This window comes from Limulus polyphemus, unplaced genomic scaffold (genome assembly GCF_000517525.1).
Source record: "Limulus polyphemus unplaced genomic scaffold, Limulus_polyphemus-2.1.2 Scaffold3361, whole genome shotgun sequence".
Classification (NCBI taxonomy): Eukaryota; Metazoa; Arthropoda; class Merostomata; order Xiphosura; family Limulidae; genus Limulus; species Limulus polyphemus.
Window position 1 is genome coordinate 99,258 of NW_013668971.1, and position 12,659 is coordinate 111,916.

Below are 12,659 nucleotides of genomic sequence, written 5' to 3' on the forward strand. Positions count from 1 at the left end.
TTATTCAATTCTAAAGTATCACAATAATCTAAAACTTTGGTAATGCAGGTCAGCAGATCGTAAGCTGTAGCTTTGCTCACATCTGTTGAACAGTTGCTCTGATTTTCCAGCCTTTGCTTCAGAGAATTGTCTTGTAGCATAAGAAGATGAGAAAACAAATATTCATACTTTGTAGTGTGTGGGATTTCTTCTTTTGCTGAGAAGTAGATGCTTGTCACAAATGCAGCTATTGCTGCCTTGTTGCAACTACATTTCTGAGTCGACTGTTTCCCAAGTAAAATATAAACCAGTCTTTTGAGACCTTATTCACAAAGCTTATACATTGCTTGAGCATGTGCATGTTTCTCAGAATTAGGAATTTTGTCAAGCTTCCTGGTAATTCAAGCTGCTTTTTGAAAGTTGGTAAATGGAGTTGTTATGTGTAGTGCATCTAAATCATTTTTAAAAAATTCTTGGCAGTACATGCAAAATGCCCCTCCAAGGGATGTATCAAAAAACAACCATTCATATTTCTCTTCCCATTTCTTCTGGTATTTAACCAAAGTCAATGAAGAGGGTAAAGAAGTTGCAGCAGCAGGGCTTGACAAATCAACATCACTAATTCCAAGACTCAGCTGCTTAACTTCAGTTTGAGCCAAAGACTCGGCATCTGCACCACTACTCACTACCTGTAGTCTAGATTTCTTTGTAACAAACTGTAGAATTGATTTCTGCAACATACATCACCACAGAAAAGTTCCAATCGTAAAGTTTAATCACAATGTTAAATAATGTACTAAACAACCAAATAACATTTAATACACTACTGTACAAATAGTTCCAGATGGGCTTATAAAGCATGAACTGCTTTTATAGAAACATCCACACATCTAGTAGTGCCTACACACTTTGAGAAATATGAAGAATGTTTGGTAATAAGTCTACGTTTAGCTTATACAATCTAATTCTGGATTCTTTGATACAAGCTCTTAAGGTCAAACACGCCTTTATTCGAGAAGTCACCAAAATTTTGCATTATTCCATTCGTATAATCATTGGGTTCTGGTATTTGATGAAATAATTGTAAATTTGACTTGTGCATCACAACTTTCATTCAGTTGTTAACATTTCTCTGCAAAAAAGAAAGAAAAATAACATCTGCAATAAAGAAAAAAATAGTTAAAATATTTCAGGGAGAACTGTTTTGCACAGGGGGGAATTCCTCATGTACACCCACTGAATTCAACACTGGACTATATACCTAGTAGATTCAAATGTATAATATGTAAAGTTTCATGGTTACATGGTGATTGCAAAGTTAGTCAAATTCACCAAGCTCGTGTGCTTGAAGCTAGAAAGTGATTCCCTCTGGAGGTGGATAGAGGATGCTAATGGGTAGCAGATAATGCCTATGTGGATAGCATTTCAGACATCAGATTGTAGTCTTTCAATACTTTGAGATGTTGCATGTATTGTGTAATTTATATCTCAGAGTTCTAATCAGGATGGGGTATATCACACTGCTTAATTTTCATGTTCTCTAACTTACTTACTCAGTATTACACTGTTAAGTCCATTGTCAAGATCACCTTACTCTTTTCAGTTTGCTGTGAATGTCTGCTGACTGGTTTGGTCACATTACTTTACTGGCTTTTTAAGCTTTGAGATAATTCCCCTCTTCACGCAGCTTAACTATCTTCCTCAGCCCTTCAGCTTGTCAAACAAAAAGATTTGCATGTCACTAGCCTTTAGGTAACTCCCACCTAATTTCTCGTAAACTTAACATGAATTGAGTTATTGCATGATGATATCACCATGCAACAAAAGCCCTCCACCAGTATGAGGATAACACACCTCATGTGAAATAGCTCCCCCAATGTACTTGCTCTCATGAAATTTTGTTCTTTTCCTTGGCACAATAATGACCAGACATTTTTAAATTTCTCATCTGTGTTCAGTTTATTATGATTTAGTGCTAACAAAGATTTCATTTTCTTTAGCATTGGTTTCAAAGTCTTTAATTTTGATCAGAAATTCTCAAATGACAGTGATTTATACATAGTCCTGAGTGTGGAACATTGTTTACACTTAAGCCTTATTTCTGCTGTGGCTTTTGGAGAGTCGTTGCAGCCATTGTTCAACATGATATGAATTACCACATGTTTAATAGGCTTTCTCCTCCCATCTTGTCAGCCAAATTCTTTTCCCATAGTCAGGAATGATCTTTTGGACTATAAACCTTCTCTTAGTTTGCTTTGGGTAGTACGTTACCATTCCTGATAAGACCTTAACCTTTCCATCTCTTTCTGGATTTCACTCTCAGGTATGTTTCTTTACTTCTCTTCTCCTGCTGTTGGTTTCAGTTTCTGGCAACAGTTATTTTCCAGTTCTCTACCTTAGTCTCTTTCCTCACTCCTCTTCTCTTTGCTCTCTCCAACCCACTCAGTGTTTCAATGTTGGGTACTTTTAAACCTTTCCATATTCTCTCACCTCAACAGAGTTTAGCCTGATTTCGTTGCCTGTGAACTATTGCATATTTGGTTACCAGGTTTTACACTCTCTGTATTAGAGGATCTTTCCAATTCGGGGATTCTGGCTTCTCTAGAACCCCTCCTTCATTTGGACATGCTCTAATATATATCCTATTGTGGACCCTGGGTTTTCTTTCTTAGGTTCCTTTGACCTCTTTTGTGACCCTCTCCTCTAGGAATGTTAATGATGACTGGACCATGCCAATCCTACTTCCTACATTTCCCTAACACCTCTCAAAACAGAATTTTCCCTTCTTTGATGCTTCTTTCTCTGACTGAGGTACATTTTTCATGGGGGCAGGTCTTCTAACATTTGGACATGGAACTGGAGTCCACTCACCATCAATGTACTTGACCTATTCTCTCTATGTCAGGCTGGCTCACATTTTTGCTCCTACTGAAAGTTCACCTGATCATGTTCTACTCAATCTTTTTCATGGCCTTTCCTTGCTCCACTCATCCTCGTGGCTCTCCTTTCATGGTCTTTTTGTTTTTGAGCATTAGCTATATGCTTCTTTGTCTGTTCACATCATTTTCCAAGAGCTTCCATCTTGTTGGTAGGCTGCCTCTCTCAACCAGTATTTATTCTTTCAACAGAGTGGCCTCTGCAGCTTTGGATTGGTACCATCCCTGTTGGATACCTTGGAAACCTTTTCAACTCTGGGCTTCCTCATTTATGGTTCTGTATTCCACAACCTGTGGCTGTCATTTTTCTCAACCAGGTCTTGTCTAACCTCTTTCTCTATATAAACTATATCTCCTACTTCTAGGTCTCGAATTTACACACTACTATCTTTCTTGGGCCCTCTCTCTGAATGTGTTGGTCTTGATCTGCTTGATAGTTGAACCCCTTCCTCATCTCCTCATCCCCCCCCCCTCTCTCACTCTTGCTTCACACTTCCCTTCCTCATAGAGAGTTATCTTCCCTTCACTCTTACATATGGAATTTGCCCATAGGGTTGGACTTTCCACTACTGTGACATTATTATTTCACGTTCTTGTTGTTCTTCCACTCTATATGTCTCTTACCATCTGTGATGGGTCTTTTGTCATTGGTCCTTTTACTACCCATTTTCTCCTGGTAGTAATTCTGTGCACCACTTTTCTGCCTTTCCCAATTATTCACTGACAGATTTTTGATCTTAGCCTCTTGTAGTTGTTGGGTGGCCCTGTTCATGGCCTTTTTATTTTCTCAGTACCAAGAGGTGTTCCATCCCCTGTACTCTCTGGTTTGTTCTTTCTGCTCCTTCGTTCTCCTTTCTCATTACCTTGCTCCCTTGCCTGACTGAGACTTTGCTCCATCTCATGCAGGACCCATTCGAGCTATTGTATTTTACCTTCCCTTTTTTTACCTATCTTTATCTCTTGACTTGTTGCCTCCTTTTTCTTTCCTACTGTTATTGTGCTTCTGATGTCTATCCTGTAGATACTTCTCACACCCTCTTCCACCACACTTCTTTTTTCTTCTCCCCAGACCAACCCATTCTTCCTGAGACTTTGACTGCTTGGGGGTAAACCATACTTCTCTTCTGTCTCCTTTCCTTTCATCTCTCTCCTATTGGACCATTTGGACACAGCTTGGCTCTTGTATCCTGTTAGACCATTTTGTTTGCCTTGTCATAGACCTCTTTGCTTTAGGGTCCCCATTTTATTTTGAGGCCCCTTTTTTTTTCATGGATTTCTTTCCGTCTTGCTTTATAGGATTGGTCTGTTGAAATGTTCATCTTGGGATGTGGATGCTTGCATTTTCTTTCACCTCTTCTTTGCCAGCCCTTGGACAAGCTTTTCCAGTGGGCATGTGGACTCCCCACACATTCATTTCAATCTCTATACCTTCAGGCTGTTTTATCTGCTGATGGTTTTTGGCTTCCACAGGTCATCATACTTCCTTTGCCCCACTGTCTTTCAGTAGAATATGTACTGTTTTCCTTTCAGGGCCCTTCTTTCATTCCATAGGATCCCACTCTGTGGCTATTGTTGTATCTCAGGGTATACTTACCCAGACTCTGCTTCTATCCAGGCTAACGAAATTGCTCATGCCATCCACCCTGGCTCTGCATGTGCCCACTGTGAGATGTGGTGTTCTGCAAGACCACCTGAGGTATCCTTGTGGTATATATATATTAATTGTCTAATCCAGACTGTACCTATTTTCATAGATTATTATGGAAAAAGCCAGAATTAGGGAGGTATTCTGCCCACTTCTCGGGTTTATGCTTGCTTTTGAAAATAGGGTTTTGCAGTCACCCATTGCAATGTTTGCAGTCAAAGCTCTTTCCATACTGAAGGACTGATGTGGATCTGGGTCCCTTCCCTGGGTCTCCTGAATGTGAATTCTCTCCCCTTCCCTTCATCGAGTGGAGTAAGGGAGACCCTTGCTACTTACCAGTTCCTAGCCACTGTAACAGGTTGCCTGTAGGTGTAATCTTTAGGTTACGTTTCACACAATTTATAAATAAATTTATTTTAAATGCAAGTCATGCAGTCGTGGATAAAACACACAAGCCACCATCTTGAGGAATTTACGTTTGGAATAAAGAACTCACTCAAAGACATTTGTAATACAAACACAAAATAATTTCTTTTTTACAAGTTATTGATAAATTCCTCTACATCAAAGCCTCCAAAGTTATCTTGAAATAATCCAAGATCAAAATTATCAAACTCTTTGTTTTGGATACTGATATGTTTGTTAATCAAACCTTATATAATATTCATTAACATGAATACAACATTGAATAGATTGTATAGTAAAGTAATATGAGAAATTCCTTCAGTTATAGTTATTAGTATACAACTGTGTTAACAAATTTTCCAATATACCTCTTAGCAATTCAGTGATATATTTTACTAGTCATACTAAATCTTCAATACAGTTAATTTTTTCACTTCTCTTTCTTCAAACATTATACATTATTAAAGTGAAACACTGTTGGGCTAGATCAGAGATAACATTACTAAGAAAGAGTTTATGTGACGAATTTCCTGGAGAGTTTGTATTACAGCCATGATGATAGGTCAACTGGTCAATCTAAATCAGGTGGAGCAAGATGTCTGCAGTGAAAACACAGTGTTTTATACACAGTTTTCTGTGTCTTTACAACTTCTAAAGAAATCCAGGACATTTAGTTTCACAAGTACTTCCTTCAACTTAATAGGTACAAGTGGATTCTTCCATCAAACAACAACCATAACCACTTGTTAATTGGTTCATATGGAACTATCTCTTGATAATTATTTGCTGACCTTAGCTTAAATACTAAGATTATTAACTTAGGGTCTATAGAGACAAACTGTGTAACTTTGGTATTTTTACAGATACTATTCCTTGATTTTTTCAAAATTCCTTTAACCATTTTTTATGAAGTTGCTCCCTTTAATGATGATTTATAATATAAACATTTGTTTCTTTCTCTCGTGGAGAACAGTTAATTTCCATACTTAGTTCAACAACTAGAATGTATATGTCCAGCTAACTCATCTAATGTGTTTCGAGTTTCTCTCATCCTTATTTGGTAATGTGGTTTGCTTGTTAGTGTTCATGTTTTTAATAACATTCTCTGGTCTGCTGTACTTCTCTAGGTTTTTATTATCTATATGGAGTCATGTATTTCTCATTTCTCTATGTAATACTCTATATGTTAATTAAAACTATTTCTTAGTATTTGCATTAATGCAAATGCTTCACCACTGGAATGGTGAACCATGGAGAATCTTCACTCATTGGGACCTAACTGTTAGGGCTAGAACAAGGGAGCACCAATACAGTGTGAAATGGGTCAGTGGTGACACCATTTGTGTAGTATGTAGATCACCTCACCTATAACTCAGATACATCACTCATGCCACATCTGCCTTCCTTCTGGAGCTCTAGTCTGTCCAGTAGAGTTGAGGTTAGCACACGATAAAGAAGCATACCCTACTTCTGCAGCCAGAACCTTCTTAGTAGAGGTATGGTGAGTACACAATAAATGACATTCCTCTTTCTGCAACCAGAGCCTATTTGGTAGTGTTGACGTGAACACACAGTAAATGACTGTGTCCTTCCCCTGCAGCCAGAGCCTATTCAGTAGATTTGAGATGTGCACACACTACATATGGATCAATGCTGCATAATACAGTACCCTCCCTCTGCAGACAATCTATACATAAAATCTGTTCAGTTGAGTAGAGGTGACCACTCACTGTGCAAAAGCAATAAATATCTATATCTCGCATGTCATCCTTTTACAGCCACTGTTTGTTTGGTAGAGTCGAGGTGACCACACTCAATACTGGTCCTTACTACATAACAGATGTGCCCTGTTCCTGCAGCTGGTGTAAATTCTATAGAATCTGACAGTGGGTTGAGATGTGCATGCACTACATATGGATCAATGCTGCATAATACAGTGCCTTCCTTCTGCAGATAGTCTGTACATATAATCTGTTCAGTTGAGTAGAAGTGAGCACTCACTCTACAAAACCAGTGTATCAATATCTCACACAACCTCATGCTGCAGCCAGAGCCTGTTCAGTAGAATTGAAGTGAGCACACAATAAATGACTGCCCTCATCCTGCAGCCAGAGCCTGTTCAGTAGAATTGAAGTGAGCACACAATAAATGACTGCCCTCATCCTGCAGCCAGAGCCTGTTCAGTAGAGTTGAGGTGTGCACACACTACATATGGACTGATGCTGCATAATACAGTGCCTTGTAAACAATAAACTTGTATATCTCACATGTCCTCCTACAACAGCCACTGTTTTTCAGTAGAGTCGAGGTGACCACACTTAATACTGGTCCTTACTACATAACATATGTAACCTACTTCTGCTGCTTGTTGAAGTCCTGTAGAGTCTGACATTAGAGTTGAGGTGTACACAAATATCCATAATACAAAACAATGTGCCCTTCTTCAGCAGCTGTAGTTGGTCCAGTAAAGTCTGATGTGAAATCACTCCTGTGACTTATCTCTAACATACCTTTCTCCCAAAGTTAGCATTGGGCTCATAGAGATTGACAGACGAGTTGATGTAGATGAGTATCCATACTATATATCATAAAGTGTCCTCCTCCCACAGCTGTAGTTGGTCCTGTAGAGTGGCTCTAGAGTTGAGGTGAATGTGGATTCTTATCACAAGTGCCCTCATTTCACAGCTGATTTTGACACATCGAGTCTCATGGTAGAATTGAGGTGAGCACACAAGTTACATTCTAACCTATCCATCTCCTCTTCCAGTGCATTTTTCTTACGTGCCTCATGGAAGAAGGGAGTTTAAAGAGAGTAAGCACATAAGGGGAATTATTGTACATAGAATTGTGTTGCCTTCATATTGGTGGAGGGATTTTGTCGAACAATGACATCATCATGCAGTAATGTAACTATTGTGAAGTTGGGTGGGAGTTGCTCTTTGGTAGAAATTCTAAAGGGCTTATAGGTGATGGGGTATTTTAATGCCAGAAGTACATCAAGTATCTACATAATTACTGGTTTTCTCTTCTGAGAATCTTCCATGACCAGGTACAGGAAAAAGCTTTGCTGTCTGACCTAGGCTCGTCATGACCAAGTGGTTAGGGCACTCGGCTCGCAATGTGAGGGTAGCGGGTTCGAATCCTCGTCACACCAAACATGCTCGCTCTTTCAGCTGTGGGGGTATTATCATAGATAAAAGAGTAGCCCAAGAGTTGGTGATGACTAGCTGCCTTCCCTCTAGTCTTACCTTAAATTAGGGATGGCTAGTGCAGATAGCCCTCGTGTAACTTTGCACAAACTTAAAAACAAACCCTCTGAACTTGGCGACTTCTTTAGCCACCATTTAAGACCACATCCAAGAACATGCATTACAACCCAGGACCAGTTTTTTAGAGGCTGATTCTTTTTACTCAATTGTTTTAGGTGAATCTAGTCCAGATGTGTATATGCTAATACTAGAAATAAACGACTTTATAACACAAAATTTATTATTTTTCGTTAATTGAACACTCAACATTTTGCTTTAAATCTTCTTCAAAATGTTCCCAATCCTCCTCCTATATTTTTAAATAAAGGGTGTCTAAAGTGAAGAAGTATTCTGTTAAGAATAATACCTTCAAAAATTTTGTATTTGTACATCATCTCTTCTCACATAAATAGCTATTCTTGTTCAGTGCTGCCCTCTGTATGAAAAAAATATACATGCCATAGACCTTCTGCCTCCCCTCCATTGAAAATGCTTACTTCCAATGTGTCTCTCATGCAAATCATTATACGACAACCCACCACAAATGAGAGTGCCATACATACTCATTACGCATGTGACTTCCTCTATTCCATTCTACCAGACTATCACTTCTCGTTTGGCAGTACTTGTGTTTTAACATTTAGTTTGTGCTCTCATCACGTGTTTTATTTTAATATTTTCTTTGTATTAATTTCTCTCAAGTTTACTCTTTATTCTATAATAGTGATATCTGTAACTTGTTGAGTTATTCCAAAGTGGAATTATTTTATATTTCTACCTAGTTACGGAACTTACTTAATTATTACAAAAAACTTCTGATATGGTACTTACCTCCTCTCACAAGATTAGCTATTCTCGTTCAGTGCTGCCCTCTATATGCAAAAATTTTTTTATGCATGTCACAACCCTTGTGCTCCCCCTTGTGGGAAGTAGTACTTTCCAATGTGTGTCTCATGCAAATCATCATGCATTGTCTATTAACCAAGAGTAGCATAGTATGCTTAAGTGATGCATGTGACTCTCTCTACACTGGTCTACCGAGTCTTCACATCTCGTTTGGAAGCTTTCAAGTGCAGAAATTTTCTTTTGTGCTTGGTGCTTCCCATGTGGCACATTTTTTATTTTCGTTTGAAGTGTTTTCTTTTTTTTTTGTTGTTATACATTACCACATTTCTTCCAGTTTATTATCATCACTTTTCTACACTAGACAGTTTTGTGCATTTTTCGTGAGTTACAAATTCCAAAGTCCATGTTACCAATTTGGGGGTCACACCATTGACCAATCTTCTATCTCAGACCTCTGGTGTGGGCGACCCGACTGTGCATCTTTCTGATTTTGGCCACCAGGAGATTGAACACTACTTGGGTCACCCTTTGTCCCCTGATGTTGCCTCAGCTCCTTCAGATTGTGCTTACATTATTCAGCATGACGATGATTTTGATCATCTTTTTTCTCCTCCTGAATTTGCCATTCCTTCCCAGTTACAGCCTGAAGATTCACCTAGGCCTTTTTTGGCCTTCACAGATCTTTTTGCTTCATTAGGTGATTTCTCTGGTACACTACTCCTTGTCGGGTCCTCCTGATTGCACCCCATCGGCCAGCACAACCCTGGTTTCCGAAGCTCTAATGTCAACTCCTCTCACCACCTGTCTTTCTTCCACAGTATCCCTCCCTTATGCATCAACCTTGATCCTCCACTATTCATCCCAATCTCCCCATCATGCATATTCACACCTGGTCCATGGCGAGGAGATCCAGCTTCACGCAACAAGTTACCTCCCTGTTAGCTACTTCCATTCGTCCATCTTTCATGGAAGTTTACCACCACAAGTGGAAGGTCTTCCACTGTTGGTCTGCTGGCAGGGGATTTCCTGCCACCAAGCCTTTGGTGGCTTGGGTGGTAGAGTTTCTCATCTGTCTCTTCAACTGTGGGTCTTGGTAGAATGTTAAAGTTCCATTTTGAATATACAACATGGTTCATTAATAAAAACTTACACTGTGTATGAATAAAGATTTTATATTTGTCTACTTCCATTTCTTGTTTTTCTTTGCTCTTGATGTTTAGTCTTGTTAGAAACAAATCTACATTTTGTATACTACTAGCAACAAGTGAAGCTGATTCCTTAGAAAAAAGATCTTCCCATACAAATTTGAAGTTTCCTGTAGCTAAAGAAGAACAAGAAAAGAGATATAATGGAAAAGTGGAGAAAATTTAGGTAATTTGTAGATCAAAACTGTTACAATTGTTATTAAAGTGACTATGCAGTTGTAATGATGTCTTTTGACTAGTCTAATTAGTGGTGAGATGTTTATAGTAAGAAATTTAAGAAATTTACTAAAACTTTGATAAAATATTCTCTAGTGTCACAAAAGTAATATACTAATCATTTTTTTTTCCAATTATGAATTTTAGATTATTTAAAAATGTCAAAAGTGTTTGAAATATGGCCATTATGATTTCTCATTATTATTTTCACTTAATTCTTGGTTGTTCAACATAATTGATTAGAGTCATTACTGAATGAAAAATAAGTAATCAAAATTAGTGTTTCTGTTTATTACTGTTTTCAGTTATTCCTAATATCAAAGTCTCATGTGATAATAATTAATGTTTGAATAAAATCAATTAATGAGCGTGATGATGAATTGGTTATCAAGTTCCAGTAATATCTATAATGTGAAAGTGTGTATACATTTCTATTGCATCTGTTGTAATGTTTTACAAAACATGGTTGTATTTAGAATCATGTGTGAAATCAGTTTCATGATGTGTGGAATTCTGTGTCAAATAAGCTATAACGCTATACATGTTGGTACTTGTTCCATGGACACTGTTTATTGCTCCATGAAAAATTAATCACAGCAAGAGTCCATACCTGTTCCTCTTCACAGATAAGGTAAACAAACTCATCAAGGTACACAGTGTAAGTTTGTGCTCTCAAGTTCCTAAGCTCATAAAACTTTTAAGTTAATTATTTTTGTAACATAACCCAAAGAGATTTTAATTTTTACACTATAGTTACTTTTCTTGAAAAATGTATAACAGTAAAAAATATATATATATACATAAATAACAAGAAACTTAGCCATTACAGTTGTATTGAGGTTGTTTTGTACTTTGAAACCATGCTTCCGATACGGTCCTATGTTCTCTCACACAAAGCTATCTCAATGTTCAGCTGCTCTCTTAAGCATTTCCCCCAAAAAAATTGTGATCAGTGCAACAGTATATATACCCCATCTATTTCATGCCATTTATGAACACCAACATATCTTGTAACTACTCTCCACCAATAGTACTGTGCCACCTATACTGGTGCAGCTAGGTTCCTCTTGTATTCCCACTTAACCCTCACTTTCTGGATTGGCACAGCTTTGTTTATACATGTGTTTTTTTGCATGGGGCTACTGTTTATGAATGTGCTTCTTTGCCATTTAAATCTTTTTTCAACAGTTTTATTTAACTGTGTTTGCATTCACTTGTTTCAACAGTTTGGTTTGCATTTATTTCTTATTACTGAATTACAAGAGATCGTAGTATGAATTTGCGATAAACGTATCAACCATGAAATTTCCCGTTATAGTAAAAAATTGCTACTGGTATGACTTCCCAAGAATTGGGTTTGACTTTATCAGCAAAGTAGGTACAGGCCTTAATTCACAAGGAGCTTGATTCATATGTTTGACTGGTAGTTTCATCTTCTTAACAATCAATGAGTAGACACTTTGGACTCTCTTTTTTCTGGCACCTTCCACCAGTTGCTGTACTGCCACATCATTCACTTTGGTAGAGAATTGTTGTCCTCCTACTTTTGTTTTTATTGCTTCCACTTCTCTCAGGGGATCTGTGGTAAGTTTATCAACATGTACACTTCATACCAGGGTTGATATACCCATGATAGTCCATTTGTATGGCTTTGCCTTTGTTTACACATGGGAAAATGACGTATTTCATGGCATCAGTGCTCGTGCTTTGGTAAGTCAGATATTTATGTATTCTTTGTCATCTAAGTTACTTTAAATGAATTGTAAGTTAGATATTGATTATTACTTTGTATTTTTGGTAAATTTAATCGTTTTGCACATAGATATAAGTAACACTAGATTGGCCAGTCACTACTCTTTATCACTGAGAGGCATGTACGCATGTTGCCGCCATTGCTCTGTGTTGAAGTTTCAACTGGTAACAATGTAAAATTGCCGAGAGTGACAGTCATCCGTCTAAGTCATGACCCGGAAGAACAAAGGGAACACACTGCTATGCCAATTTCGAATTCGATGACGAGGAACCCACTTTGAGACTAATAATGGCTGGAGACGGCTTGAATGGGTAATGAAGAAAACTTTAATATAAGTTTGACAGAACAGCAAATGTACAACGTTTCGACAAGGTTTTGTCATCATCATCGACAAAACCTTGTCAAAACGTTGTACATTTGCTGTTC

At 37.9% G+C, this 12,659-nt stretch overlaps 1 protein-coding gene across 5 annotated transcripts in view; it reads left to right on the forward strand.

Moving 5' to 3' along the window:
* LOC111088225 overlaps positions 1-12,659 on the forward strand; it is a 46,169-nt gene that overhangs the window by 29,302 nt on the left and 4,208 nt on the right. For 4 of the 5 annotated variants that reach the window (XM_022397669.1, XM_022397673.1, XM_022397670.1 and 1 more), the window contains one exon: positions 10,318-10,430. The exons of the other annotated variant lie outside the window; for it this stretch is intronic. In XM_022397669.1, the coding sequence (XP_022253377.1) occupies positions 10,408-10,430 (23 nt within the window). In that variant the 5' untranslated portion in view covers positions 10,318-10,407. The remainder of the gene's footprint in view (positions 1-10,317; positions 10,431-12,659) is intronic. 5 annotated transcript variants of the gene reach the window in all.